This window comes from Nothoprocta perdicaria, unplaced genomic scaffold (genome assembly GCF_003342845.1).
Source record: "Nothoprocta perdicaria isolate Ctin4 unplaced genomic scaffold, notPer1 scaffold_30, whole genome shotgun sequence".
NCBI classification, from domain to species: domain Eukaryota; kingdom Metazoa; phylum Chordata; class Aves; order Tinamiformes; family Tinamidae; genus Nothoprocta; species Nothoprocta perdicaria.
The window spans coordinates 4,698,089-4,713,563 of NW_020455533.1; the positions used below are offsets into that span (position 1 = coordinate 4,698,089).

The window sequence follows — 15,475 nt, forward strand, 5'->3', positions numbered from 1 at the left end:
TACTGGTACTTACTCTTAGCCTGTGACAATTGTGAATAATTTAAATTAGGAGGAATATATATAAAACACGAATATATAAAAAATGCATTTTTTTCTGAACTACATGCTAGTAGGCAATTTAGTTATTGCCAGTTGGCTAATACACAGTAATTTTGTTCTGTATTTGAATATTCTTAGTGATTTTTTTCCTTCATGTTTTGTCCTAAAAAAGTAAAAGAAAAATATGACTCGAAAGTTTTGGCAAGAAAAAATGCAGTTGTCAGAACTGCCTTGTAGGTCAGTCTGTTGCTGTGTCTAATAGAAGAAGAAATGAGAACTGAATGCACACAGAATTTGTGCTGTGTGTCACGATGTGCTAGAAATCATCATCCTTTGATAGTAAGGGTATCTTAGAATGAAAAAAGAGGTGTTCCTGGGGATCAAGGAGACTTCGAACTTTATACATGGCTTACAGAATAGGAAAAAAAGATAGAAGGTACGTCTACTAGAGTAATTAGTGTCTAAGAATATTTGAAACCAATCATAGAAGTATTAAAATGTGAATTGACCTACCCCTTTACCAAGGATCATAGTAGATGACTTCTGGGGAAAAGAAAAAGAGCATTTTCCTTCATGCTGTGATTTCCTGAGCAAAGCCAGTTATTGCATGGAAGCAATAATTGTAAAGGGTGCCTGACTTGAAATTTGGTTCAGGACAAATGCTTTCATATGGACTTTGCTTCTGCCTTTTCCTACTTGCAAAAAAATATTGTATTTAACAGCCGTGAATGGTTTTCTCTTCATGAGAGTTGTAAGCTAGGGGGAAAAAGCCTTTGAGTTCTGTGCTGTGCTGCTCTCAAAATCTGAATACGCTGAATCCTGCCGCCAGGTTGTGGGAGTGTGTGTTATATACTATTTGATTTGGACTGTATTTGAACACCAAACCTATAGTAAACAGAAGGGGGCGGAAAAGCTCTATATATTCATTTGGATTCTGGTTTTGAGAATTTAAATACTTCTAATGTTACTCTGCAGATGCTCAGAGTTTGAAAATCCTGCATTAAGAGCAGTCCTCCTTGAAACTTCTCCTGTGAGTTGGGGTTTTTGGTTCTGTCAATACCATGAAAAAGAATGAAGGAGAAAGAGAAAATTGAATCTATTTGTGATTGGAGAAGGCTTTCATCTATTATATTTAATTTGCAAATTGTGATTCATAATAATTTGCAAGCCTGTTTACACGCGATGAAATTATCTATACTACTATTTAAAGAAATTGCCAACAGACTAATGAACCAGTCTTGCTGCTGATGGAAAACCATATACACTAGCATGGTTTGAAATGACCCACAGTATTTTAGGGGATTTTTAGTTTTGCATTAAGCAAGATGAATAGAGCTGTAAGTGGATTCAGAGCTTCCGTAGGTTGAAGCAGCCCAACATCTAGCAAGGATCCAGCAAGGTTGGTGAGGTGGCTGGGAGCCAGTCCTCCATCTGCCTTGCTTGGCAGCAGCTGCTATTTAACTGATAGGTTTCCAAACGTAAAAAACACACTGTTTGGATTCTGCAAGTCTTTCCAAACAGATTTTTTTCCTTTCTGTGAAACTGAGCATTTTTGCTCCATCTCTTTTAGCTCAATCTCTTTAGCTCAGTCTCTTTGTTCCATAGTGAAGGGTGGAGTGTGAGACAGGAAACTGCCTCTTAATGCTTTAAAAAATTATGTCCTTTTTACAAAGTGAAGGGTTGCGTTTCTATAACATCCCTTCAGGGCACACAGAAAAAAGATATTCAGCACCAGCTCTCTAAGTAGCAGCTTCTGTGGCCTTTCTATAAATGATGATGCACGTGCAGTGCTGAACGTGCAGCGCTGGTTGGGTACCAGCTCTTGCCAGCAAGGAGACGTATGGGCAAAGCCTGCGGGCGCCGCCTGCCCGGCTCTGCCTGCAGAAACCTCCTGTTGTTTGCAAGGCGTTTTCTGGGGAGCTCTGAGAGTTCAGCTAGTGCAGCTGGCACGTCCTGTAATGCTGGTCCCCAGCTTCCTAGCTCCATGTACGTTAGAATTGTACTAGGTGACTTGATCAGGTCACTGATGCCGGAAGCTTGGGCAGCTCTGCTTGGTGTCTCTGCTAGAGACACGAGACAGAAATGTAGATCTCAACTACCGATTTTTTTTCCTGTCTTTGCTGTTTGAATGCAGTGGTCTCTTTGCTTTTTTGTTTAGAGGACAGTCCTTTTAGGCCAATCCTGGCTCTTATTTTAGTCCTGGTGATTTGTGCATTTGAAGTTACCTGAGGGGAGAGCTTTTTTGCTGTTTGGAATGTGCAGGTGCAGGTTGCAGGAGAGCTTAGGTGTGTGTTAATGAAGCTGAAGTAGTATTTCTGTGCAGCATTTGACCACACCAGTCACCTTTCTTTGATTCTAACCTAACGTTCTGTACGTCTGTAACCTACCTTGTTAAATGGCTGATGTGTATTTGTGCTATGTTTTACTCCCCTCTTTACAGCTAATTGGGTAAGGAAGGATCTTGTGGAAGTTTTATAATGTCTGCACTTTGCGCTGGTTTATAAACTCCTGAAATTATTCTTGGTCTTGGGCCAAGTACGTGCGGGTATTTAGGTGTTGAACTATGTAGTTAGCAAACAGCCTAGCCTGCCTAGTAACCTTTAGAAATCCTGCTTAGGGTATATCTGTTTTTTTAATCAGCTAACAGCTCTTATTCTTTCTTTTATTGCATTTTCTTTTGCTTCTGTGTGGAGTGTCACTTCAAAGACTTTCCTTCAACCATCCAGCAATTTCTTAGTTGCTGAGACTGCAGTAGATGATTTTTTTCCTTGTAGCTGGGTTAAAGATCAATGAAGCCCACATCTTTAGTTCTGGAAAATGGCTGGCTTTCTCTTGGAGATCTCCCTTTTCCCTTTGGAGTTTGATGAAATCTGCACTAGCTGCACTGCAGAAAGTTAAAGCTCAGAGAAGAGTAGCAGCTGGAAAGGTATTTCTTGCTATGTGACGTCTCACTAAAAAATACTTTTGCTCTAGCATTTTTGTATCAGTGCATTTACCTTTAGAGATGTGTATTATCTCATTAAGAATAAAAAACTGTGATCAATGATTTTCCTATCAGAGGTAGAAGAGTAGTAATTAGTGCTGTTCTTGGTAAAAGTCATTTTTATTTGCCCTGGTTACATTGGTTGCAACACAGCCCAGAAGTATAATTTTTTTCTGCTTTTCCGTATCTGCTGAGGCCACAAGGTTTCTTGGAGACTATTTTTTGCTTAAATTCAGTTTTTAGAACGTTTCAGTTGTGCTGGAAATCAAAGGAGTAATAAAGAACACGTGTGAGTTAATTTTATAGATGTGCAGGTGTTGCAAAACGTCAGGAGGGTCAAGCTGTGCTCAAGCAGCATGTTCTTTGGGTTGCTTGTAGCATTATCTGGCTGTTGCTGAGTTGATGGAGCTTTTTGGACATGGATGTTGTCATCTGTGACCAATTGCAGGTGCTTGTACAGTTGCATTTACATGACTTTCCTCCGAGCAGAATAATCCACAACAGATTTTTGTCTTAACAACTTTTTAAGTAGGTTGCTAAAATTGTTCTAAAAGTCAGGAAATCCCATCTTTCTGGTTGTCAGCTGATTCAAAGGTCTCCATGTGCAGGTGAGGTTGAGAGCACCTTAAACTCTACTGAGATGTCTGCTTTAACTTGGAAAAATGTCTGGCTCTTGCATATATGAACTGAAAGTTTTGGAATCCTTAAAATGTTTGCAGTATGTTTTAATAAATGCAGCTTTTGCCTTGTCTTTATGTTGCAAATTGCTTACAGCTTTCTCCATTTTCAAGCACAYCAACCAACCTCTCCCAGGGATGGCCATGGACTTTTTCTTGTCTTTGTAAGGAACCTAATCGTACATACTGTCTTGCTCTTATGTGATATTCCAGATGCAAGGAATCCAAAGATAACTTTTGAGGACTGAACCCTTACTAAAATGATGGATAACACTGCTGCCTTTCTGGCAATGGGCTGTGACGAGGAGAATGGACAGTGCAGGGACATTATAACCTTAACTATTGCAGGGCCCATACATCTCTCTGTATGTATGGGCAACCTGTAGCAAGTGTCTTAACTGTTCCACATCTCAGTAAATGCTATTTCACTGCAAGACTGTGGCATATTATTTGGCATAAAGTCAAAGCAATTTTGTGTACATTTGGTTGGTTTGTTTTTTTGTTGCTCCTGAGTGGCACTGGTGTGAATTTGCAGGTTAGAGGTTTCCTATGCATGTTTGCATAGGGAATGTTACCTGCACGTGGTTCAACTGCAGAAGGCAAAGGAAGCAGGTGGTCATTGAACACAGTGACATTATCCTAAGTGCCAATCAGAAGGTAGGTAGAGTGCCTGTTCTTAGATATACAAAAGTATTAATGAAAGAAAGAAATAAAACCTCCTTCTTGCCACTTCTACAATGTTGTTTTTTTCTGTAAGATTTAAAAATACTTCTGATTTCCCTCTTGCTCATGCTAGGTTGAACTGTAATATTCCTGCAGAGCTTCTACACGTGMAGCAGCTACACATTTAATTCCTTAGCTCAGACCTGAGGAGCAAACTGGAAGTTACTGGAGTTCAAAGTCCCTTTTCCAGGTTTGCTTTCCTGAAGGATTTGTTTAGCTAGTCTGTCAGCAATAACTCCGTGTTGTTTGTTCCTATTTACCCTTCTGTCTGCAGCTCCTTTGCATTACAGATAATCAGCCCACGCTGTGGGAGTAGGTTGTAGTGACCATGAAGGGTTRTTGAATGTCTCCAAAATGAGCTCTTACTTGTCTATTTGCAAATATTAACATGTGAAAGGGAGGCACAGAAATGGGCTAAAAAGAAAAGTCTCCAAGTTCCTTTCTTTAATTGGTTGAACACAGTGATAAATACACCAGGTCTAAGGTGACCTGTGAAATTCTGATTTTTGCAAGCATAGACGACTCTTTTCTACGTTGTCAAAGTAGTACTTTTTTTTTCCTTTCTACCGAGTAAGTAGCTGCTCAAGTTTCACAACGTTAGCTCTGAAAAAATTCTGCCTCACGATGCCTCATCGGCAGAATTTGTCCACCACGTCTGAAGCCGTTCTTGTTCATGATGAATGTGGATCAGGATTTTACTTTCTTGGCTGGCATTTGTGCCCTTTTGAATGGACAAGGATTCAAAACCTTATCCTCCTTGTGCAAACTAGCTCCAAAAGTGTTATTCTTCAGGAACAGAATATTAAGCACAGTGAATTCTTTCTCTTTCCTATTTTTCTTTCTTTTTCTCCTCCTTTTTTTTCTTTCTATTTTTTTCTTTTTTTCTTTTTTCCTTTCCTTTTTTTTTCCTTTCCTGAAGGATCAAGATGGAATAGAATTCACCAGAGTCTTTGCATTAGTAGATATAGATCTTTTATCTACCGCTAATATTTCCTAGTAAGAGATGGGGACCTGCGCACGGCTATTTTGAAACCGGCTGTAGACATCCTACTCGCCTGAACTGATTTATAGATTCTCTGAATCCTCAGGGCCCAGTACCTTCAGTTCCCTGTGTRAAACCTGGGCTGGACAACTTGGCACTCGCCGTGGCTGGTTGCAGAGTTTTTCCTTGTGCATGTGCTGCTTTTTGCCGTGGAGCTTTAGAGCCAGGAAAGTAAGTGTCAGTAAAATGACAAGTTTAGTGGCTCCTCCCCAGATAGTTGGGACAGCAGATTTTTTTTCCTACCAATAACCCATTTTGCTAATTGGGAAGCATTAATGCTTAGTGAAGAACTGCTGTTTCCGTTGGTTTTTACTTGAGGATAGTCTGAAATAGTGCAGATGGATCGAAGTAAGCAACTTTGAATATACATTATCACATTGAAGTAAAACTCTATGCTGGTGGGTTGTATTGAGGCATTTCCTCATTGTGAGTTAGCTTCAGTTTAATAATAAGCTTCAGTTACTTGACATCTGGTTCACTCTCTAGTTCTTCCTTAAAATATGAATGATATTGTTCTTACATTTTTAAAAATGTGTTTTTATGTCCATTTTTACTGCTAAGGCTCTTTTTTCTATGATAAACATAATATGAACAAAAGCTTACGGACTCCCTAAATATTATTGCATTTATCTTTCAAACTGCAATTAATTATTCTGAGTATTTATTAAAAAGTAAATTTTGATAAGTGACAYTTAATCATGCATTCAAAAGTGATTGTAGGGAGGATAAGAATAATAAAGAACAATGTCTGAAAGGAAGTGTAAAATATTTAAGTATTTTAAGCAAGCTGAGGTGAAAACATCAGAAGTAACCATTTGGGCAATTGCAAAATAAAAGGAGACATATGTTGCTTCTAGGCTGTGGAACTTCCAGAGYTGGTACTTCTCAGTATCTTAACAAGAATTTATTTGTATTTGATGGTTTTTCAAACTTTCAGTTGTGACATTATGAGAATAGAAWTTTTTTGGTTGTTTTTTGATGAGAAAACTGTCTCTATTAACATTATATTTTTTTTCTTGGTAATGGAGAAATTTTGCAAAAGTGACTATGAAAGTATCACACACCTTTATAGCAGCAGCAGCAACAACAATAAATTGAAGCATTTCCTGTGTAACACAATGCATTCCTTCGGGTCAATCTTGTCATTTTCTGATGCTTAAAATCGAAGCTTAAAAAGTTTGGGATTGTCATCGCTGAACTTCACATGCATAGGAAAAACTATAGCACATTCTGTACTTGTCCGTGATTAGACAAACGTCTTCCAGAGCTTTGCGGAGCCGGCAGTCCAGCGGATCCTTGGCAGTCCATAAGGAATCCCAGGCGTTGCTAGCAACACATGTGGTTACTGTAAAAGAAAGGGGGGCAAGAAACTAGGCCCTGGGCTTTCTTAGCTCCAAAATAAGTTGTCAAGCACGTCAGCAGAGCCAAATTTGAGATCTTTTTTAGTGTTAGTTCTTCGGATGGTTTCTTATCTCTCCTTTAGGTCTTAAGGATTGGTCTTGTAGCCCTTGATGCCTTGTGTAGGACATGAATATTCAAGCAGGCAGCCCTGTGTTCCAGCTGAAGTAAACAGAGTCGCTGTCATCAGCTTTGTCTTTTGTATTTGTGTTTCAACAATTAGCCAAGGAATACAGTTAAGAAAAATAAATGACCATCAGTCATGTCTGAGAGGTTGAACTAGTGAAAACAATAAAAAAGTGGATTTTTTTGCTGTGGGAGGCAAAGAAAAAGAAGAAAGCCTTCTCTGTTACCAAGCCATAAGTTTTCTTTTAAGTTGTCTCCTTAAGTTTGTCATGTGCGTAGTGAAAACAGTCTTAAATGTCAGAAGAATGCCATTTTTACCTTCTTAATGGTGTGGTGGTAAAATGGGGATAATCTTCAAGATGAAATTAAATAACAAACTGTATGCCAAAAATGTATTTTGCTCACTTCTGTATTGTGAATTTGTTTTTTTCTGTGCAACACTAGTTACTTCTGCACATTTTATTCTGCATTGTCATCATAAGTGACAGAGAAGGCAGTTCTCGTTGCTTCGCACAGTAACTGCTTTKCTGTTGTGCTTGATTTATTTAGTTATTTATTTCATGTTAAATGCTCTGAATGAATGCCTTAGTCTTGTCATTATTTCAGGTTACTGGCTGTCTCTGTTCTGCTCTCATGCCCCCAATCTCTTCTTGATCCCTTCCACTGCAATGTCCCCCACACAAATCTCTAACCTTGGAAAACAATAYGTACTTTTAAACTGAGCTCATAATCCTGTTTTGCAATAAATACCTTTAAACTATCTTCAAGGAAATACCCTATTAAAAATGCTAATTTTCCATGTAAATTGGCCACAGTGTCTATGAAAATGCTCACTCGAACTTTGCAAAACAAGGGCTTGATGTCTCTTTGGAGCTGTGGTTTACAGACTTCCTCCTGTGTATCTTAACTTGATGAATTCTTTATCATTTTGCCAGGGGTCATGGACTGTTATATAATTCCAATGAAGCTGTCAGTCCTCTGAAAGAATTATGAGTATCTGGAATGGTACAGATGTCAGACGCGATGGATTACCAGCTTTAGCTTTTGATATATAACTGTGATGCCGGGAGAAAAAAATAAGTCTTAGCAGGCTCAGGTTTAAAGTAGACCATTTGAATAAAAAGACTGGGTTAATGTATTCTGGAAAAGGTCCCTTCCTTTATATTCACTTTTCCTGTCTGATTTTGTCTTCTAGTGTTGTCCCCCAGACCACAGTAATACTGAACAACGATCGGCAGAATTCGATTGTAGCCAAGATGGTTGGGCAGGAAGAGCCGCTGAGCAGAGCGACGGATTCCCTGGAAAACATCCTCAGCAAGTTGGTAGCAGTTTCTGCAGTCCTCCCCCTTCCCTCCCTCTTCCTGAACAGATCAGTAGTGGTCGTTGCTGTAGTTCCAAGGGCAAATTGAGGAATGTTCTAGGTAATGGTGTGGGGAGGTAAGAGTGAAGTGCCTGACTCAGTATCAAGCTGACAATCCTGCCCAAGGTAACCCCCTAAAAGCTGAAAATAGAGTACACAGCAGCCCAGGGGTGTTTGGTAGGTTTTGTCCTACAGTAAACTTTAACTAGAAAGGGAGATTCTAGATAGAAAAAGGTTTTAAATAATTTATTCAGAGATCTTTTTATTTAAATAATTTTGTTTGTTTTGCGTGCTGAGCCTGGACTTTCCACTGATGCAAATTTAGAAAGCATGCATTCAAATTTTAAAATTTATTCTCCTATTTTCTTTTTATTATTTTGCTGGATAGCTCTTAGCAATGAACAAGCGTAGGCTTGACAGAAGGGTACATTTTTATTCTATGCTTAATATTCTCAATTAGTAGTTTTGATTCCCATAAGATATTGGTATTCCTGATCAGGGATTATGTTTTCGCAAAGCGTGCGCTTTTCTCTTTCCTAGCGCGGTTCCTGGCCGCAGGCAGAACACCATCGTGGTGAAAGTTCCGGGGCACGATGACAGTCACAATGAGGACGGCGAGAGCGGCTCCGAGGCCAGCGACTCCGTCTCCAACAGCGGGCAGTTAGGAGGCCAAAGTATTGGGAACAACGTCACCCTTATTACCCTGAACTCCGAAGGTAGGTTCATCAAACTGGGAGGCCCCTTGAGCAGAGTAACTGGGGTAGTGGAGTGAACTAAGACTCAGCTAGACCCTTCAGACGTTGCAGCCCTGGTTGAGCCTTGAATTGGAAGGCAGCACAGCAAGCATCAGATAAAATCACGAGCTGAATGAATCATCCTCACTTCYAGTAGTTTTGCAGGCAGAAGAGCTAATTAAAATGACTCATAAAGTTTTAAGAGAGTGCCCCACTCTAGCAGTGCAGCTTTATATTTTCAGCTGTTTTAATTAAGACGTGCAACCTACAGGATTTGCTGCTGCCGGTTTGAAATGTTGTTCCAGGAAAATATCTGCCTTCTCTGGCAAATAAAATCTCTACTCGATCTCCTTCTCCCACTTATTGTGCCAGTTCGTATGTATAGTTGTTATGAAAGCAAAATGTTCTTTTTGGCAACCGTAAACATTTTTTATCAGGAAATTCTGATTATAAATGAGCTTGTTGTAGGGGATAGTTTGTAGTGTCAGAGATTTTGAGACGTCTACTTCAAGATTTGGAGAACGGGAAATCAGATTCAGTGGAATCTAAGAATGTTATAGCCTTATAAAGATATTCAATTTCATGCGGTTGGAAATATTGAAGTGAATGTTAATTACTATATTTTAATCCCAAATGATGGGATATATGACACGGTTAAGTTTTTAGGTGRAAATAACATATTTTATAGCCGCACCTTGTTAATTTTATGTTTATGACTGAAACTGAATATTTAAGAGATCATTCAAAGTCTTCAGAACTGACTCATAATTCCAGATGCTAGATTTCGTGCATAACTCAGTTTGACACTTTATCAACCCTAATACTTAGAAAACCTCAGAAATCTGCCTGCCGAATGTCTCACGTGGCAGAGACTCGCTGAAAATGTTGCTCGAGGGCGTTTGAACCTAGGATTCTGCAGCTTCTCTGTGTACTCGCACAGAATACGTGTTTCAYGGAGAATTTCTAAAATCTGCTTTCCTGTATCTGTGCTGTGACAAAGAGAGGTTTCCAAAGGGTGTTTGATTTTGGGGTCAATGGAGGATTAAAGGAAGGTGAGGCCATCTGGAGAGTCCTTCTGCACAGGATCATCAGATTGCAGATAGCACCGATATTTCCACRTGAAAATCCAAGTTCTGTAGCAGCGGGCTGGAAATATATTACTTTATGATTGCTGCTATTTATAGCAAGGTTCTTTTTTTAATCGGCATACAATAATTGTACTGTTTTTTACATCCTCCATATGAATTCTTCCCTGATGCACTTTATCTGCATTTCCTTTTTGGCTTCTACTGTAAGAAAATTTCTTTTGTGCTATCTGGACAAAATCCGATAGGTTTAGGTCTAGGTTGTCTGCTTCCACCATTAAGGAGTCTATGGAAGGACAAGGGCCAAGTCTTTTGTTCTCAGCTCTTGGTGGATGTCAGTCTGCTAGCTGGAGAGGTTTGGGTTTGCCAGTTTTGCACGCTGTGCTCTGGTTTCTTCTTTTCCCCCAGACTGGTAAAAAGCAGTGGGAGGGAAGTCTGAGCTACTCTGGTTGGGTGGAAGGAGCTTTACTGAAAATATTTTTGACTTTTCAGCATCTCTGTTTGACTTATCCAACCTCACCCCTTGTGTCGTTGATTGGCCCTTGGTGGCCCAGCTGATTAACACTGTGCCTGGGACTGTCTTCCCTTGTAGTAAAGGTATTTTAATGGGTACAAATATTGTGTGTCTCTGTGTTAGTGAGATAAGATTTGTACAATGTTTTATGTGGAACTACATCATAAATGCACTGGAGGCCAAACTAGGTGCAAAATTAAACACCTTTTGTGTATAGGGCGACATATTCTGAAGACACTTGGTGATGCTTCATCATGTGCACTAGCTGCTGTATATTTTAGATGAAAGTCAGTGTTCTGGCTTTGATGTGTTAAGCCCTGAATAGCCTAGGAGGAGACTTTATAAAGAGGGGTCTTTAGGAGGGGCTTTGTAAAGAGCATTTTGTTATTTTCCCCAGTTGTAGGCAAATAATCTGAGCAGTAAAAATATTACAGATTCCTTTCATGGGGGGACATGGATAAACAGGGAGATTTTTAAATTTGAATTTTGCTTCTCTAATTTGACTGTTTTAAAATCCTGATAAGGAGGAGGAAGAGTGGCGCAAATTAAATGATGAAATTAATATAATACAGATACTGTTCAAACTAAAGCAAATCTGTACTATCTTATATTACTTTAAATGGGAATTAAAACAATGCTACAGTCAGAAGAGACTGTAGCATGATAAAGTAAAGGTACAGTATTTATAAGAGAAACTATTTTCTAACCTTTCTTCATACACTTTAAAGCTCTGTGAGGCAGAAAATCATGTACTTCCAGAGAAGAAAAATGCTCTTAAACTCCAGTTTGAATATTCGTATTTTACAGAGCATACATATTTTACAGGCTTTGACAATAGACTTGAAATCAGAAAAAAAAAAGTCTTTGCATCTTATTCAGCAGATTAATATCAGGAGGAGTGGAAGGTGTGGAATGTTGGTACCTTCAGGTCTGGTGTGGCAGGGCTTGCACATAAAATGTGCTCTTTGGGGAGTTTGTTGATATTTCATAGAGCTTTGCATCAGCAATGTTAGGAGCAAAGTTTCCAGTATTAGACTATTTGTTGTCATGTGCTCTTTCTGAGTGGTTTAGCACAGATGTGGGCAAATGTTCTATGCACTTTTTATATGTAAATTTTAGAGAAACAGCTAATCCATTAAAGTCTTCAGATCTGATTTTCTTCAGACCTTTAGAACACTCATCCATTAAAAATCTTGCTGAGATTTATGAACTCTTTGAGAATCAGATTAGCAATCCCCCAGCCTACCTCTTCTTGTCCTCGTGAAGATTGCAGAGGACTCTTTGCTTAGCAGGAATGTTAAACTCTCCGGCAGCATGTCACAGGAATGAAATTATTAATCAAAGACGTGATGAAGAATAATAGGTCTGTTGTTACACATTCATTTTCTTCAACAGTAAAAGACAAGAGTTTTGTCTTTTTGTCAGCACCCATCAACTTTACATTCCGAAAAGTAATTCTGAATGACTTTGAGTTGCCCAAAGGAATCTTGAGTGGTCACAGAACAAGAGGGGACAGAATGGCCCCGTCAGCCTCGCACACTCAAACTAGACAACAGGTTTTCAACGCAACACTCATTTTTTGTCCTGTATCTAAAAGACAAAACTGAACCATGTTTATAGTTGCTCTTTACAGCCTTTACATGTGACATTGACTTGTGGATACTCTCAGAATTTGGTTAACTTTTATACAAATATGTAGTTTGTTCTCTGTTAGCTATTTTCAAAGAAAGTTCAATCCCAATTTGTAGTTTAAAAAAAAATCCCTTACTTAGGTTGCCTTTCTGTTTCTGAAAGCCAAATAATAGAAAAGGAGGAAATCCTATTCCCTGTTCAGGAAAACCCTCAAGAAGGGCGTACATTTGTATTTACTCAACCTTGTGTCTTGATTCCGTCCCCAGTTGTATGTTATTCTGTTGGCATGTGCAGTAAGTCATGTTTTGTATTTTCTCWGAGGAAGAGTTACTTGATGCTTCCTTTTACCTTCCAGAAAATCCAAAATATTCATCTATTTCAGAGATGCAGTAAATGGCCTGAAGAGTTTGATTGTAAAGATGTAGTATTTATGAAGATAAGGCATCCAAAGGTATTGAATCTTAATTTTTGTGTCAAATTCTCCTTCAGAATTTGTCATGCTGTTTTTACATGGGGATGATGGTGGAAATATTAACACCTCTTGTATTCATGAACTAAGGAGCAAAACTGATGTTCATGAAATAATTTTGCACAACTGGAGATAAAGCCCAATCGGAGTTGAATTGGCCAGTATAAATTCAATTTGGCTAAAGGACTGCCTTGCAGGAACGTGATAGCTACTTACTGGTTTTATTCATGTCATATTTTTGGCATAGCAAATACCTTATTCAGCCCACTAAGGGATAGTTTATTCTTTTATTGCATAGGTATTAATATGGCATGGCAGAATGAGGAGACTTGTCTTCTCTTTAACTGAGGACCACTGTTTCAAACTAAAGATCTTTTTGTTGAATAATTATCCTACAGTCTCTGCTAAGAAGTTCTGGCTTGAAGTGCAAGTTCTAATGGGTATTTTTGTACCATTGAGCATAAGAATAGTCTTCCAGAGACTGAAATGACTTGGGAGCAATGGACTTTGTTTTGATATTGCTGATTAAACGCTACAGTACCAAGTAGATAGTTCATAAAGCAGCCTCTTCCATTGCTGCATTACATTTCATACAGAGTAACACAAAACAACGTTGAGAGAGCTGCTCTGATCAAAGGGAATCAAGTTGCCAGTTGTGTTATGTAACTGTTCTTACTCAGTCTGCTTAATAACTGAATAAATAAATCCCAAGCCTAGTCTCCCTTTGTCACTTGAATCATCAAAACTCTATAAATAAATCATGTATTGTGGTAGAAACATCTTTGGAGTGTCCAACTGGAAATATACCTTCATGTTTTCATAAATCCATATTTTTTGTTTCTGAAGTGTGGCTTTCAGAAGTTTGAAGTACTCAAGTCTTCCCATCTGTTTTAGAAGGTAGTCAGTCTGTGGATGCATCTGTTTTAGTAGGAATGTCTTCTGGAGGAAAAAACAAGCAAACATGAGTTATAGCATGACCTGTCAAACCTTAAAACAAAACATTTTATCATGCCAGTATTCATCAAATTGGATAGAGGACAGTTTTCTGAAATGTTCCAGTGGATGAAAACAACATAAATAAAGTGAAAACCAATGTCTTTCCTGCCTTCTGCTCAGGCACTGTACACTTTCCTTTAGTCTGGAGAATATCCATGTTTAAAAATAACTATGTTGTTGTCCTTATTTTTGTCCTAGCCCAGATTAATACACTTTCTCATTCAATGGAATAAAACACAAACGTTTTATGACTAAGATCTTATTTTAATGAACAATTTTATTAATAATTCGTATATGTGAGGCGGCTCATTGTTTTAAAAGTCCAGCTAATTTTGGCATGAGTCTGTTTTTACTGTAGTTCTGGAGAAGTGCATCTTCTGACTTTAAAAGCAGTCAGGACATGCTTTTTTCTCTTGAACTTTCTAAAAAGACTCAAAGCCCATGAGGAACTGATTAATGAAGAACATTTTAAAATCATTGTTTAAGTCTTGTGTCTGTGTGCATGTCGTTCTTTGTAATGAACTGCAGTACGAAACCGTGGCATAAAACTTGTTCATCTGTTTGGGTTTAGGGAGGGGTTGGTTTCCTGGGCTTACATGKTAAGTTATGTAGGTGCTCGTGCACCATCTCTGTCCTTGATAACTTTAATCATAATATTACTGTGTGCTTTTGGATTTTGCCTTCCACTGCAGAAACAAATACTATGAAGAACATTAGATCCCCATTAGTTTTAAATTACAGAAGTTTTAAAGCTACGACATTAGGTATGTCTCTTGTTTTCTGATTTTAATTAATTCTCTAGTGCTGGTATGTGGCAGTAATCCCACCAAGGATTGGTTTTCAATTGCTTGAGCTATAACTCAGCAACAGGCTGTACTTTCACCCTCACCACAAATCTATTACAAAATATTCTGACATTCTCAAGTGTGTTTGTCTAAACTTTTTAACTGAAGAGTGTCAGCGTTAAAGGAAGAAAGAGTAAGTTTGGGTAAGTAGGAACAAATCACTTTGGAAGGAATGGCAAAGGGCTTTCCAAAGTTTAGAAGGAGCCTTTTACTTTCTTACTGGATGCTATCTGAAGTGCATCCTTCTTTGTGAAAATATCACTCTTGTTGTGGTTCCAGTTACCTCCATCTTTTTTCTTGCAAGGACTCTTCCTTTCTGGCCTCGTAATCAGAAGGCAGATGTAAATACTGTTTTTTTGCCTTGTTTTAACCATTTTYCCTGCTTCTGCTATTGCATGATCACGAGGGAAAACCTTCTCCTTTGGATTCAGCCCTGCCTTGCCCTGTCGTTGTTCCACTCTGCCCTGCCCCTTACGCTTCTTATGTCCTGAGAGTGTCTATAGACTTCAATATCTGCAGTTTTCAGGGGTGTTTTCTATATTTTAATCTTCTTTTAGTCCTGAGCTTTTTCTGAATAGAGTTTTCAAAACTTTATACTGTTCAGTATTATGTTATGAAGAAATCTGTGCAAACAGCAGAAAGCAAAGAGTGGATAATGCCTGAGAATACTTCTGCTAATTTTTTCAGTAAAATAGTTTTGTTGCGATCAGATGTTTCCATGTTTCCCCTGAAGGTATTGAATTCTACTTTAAAAAGGTTTAAAAAAAAACTTTTTAAAATTTAAACCAAAATTTATTCTTTTTATGCAGCTCATGAGTGGAATAAAAAATATCTTAAGGCACTTGTAATTTA

The 15,475-nt window shown here is 38.5% G+C and overlaps 1 protein-coding gene across 1 annotated transcript in view; it reads left to right on the plus strand.

The window, feature by feature from the left end:
• BANP (BTG3 associated nuclear protein) overlaps positions 1-15,475 on the plus strand; it is a 127,218-nt gene that overhangs the window by 20,661 nt on the left and 91,082 nt on the right. The window contains exon 5 of the mRNA XM_026042395.1: positions 8,889-9,064. Within this exon, the coding sequence (XP_025898180.1) occupies positions 8,889-9,064 (176 nt within the window). The remainder of the gene's footprint in view (positions 1-8,888; positions 9,065-15,475) is intronic.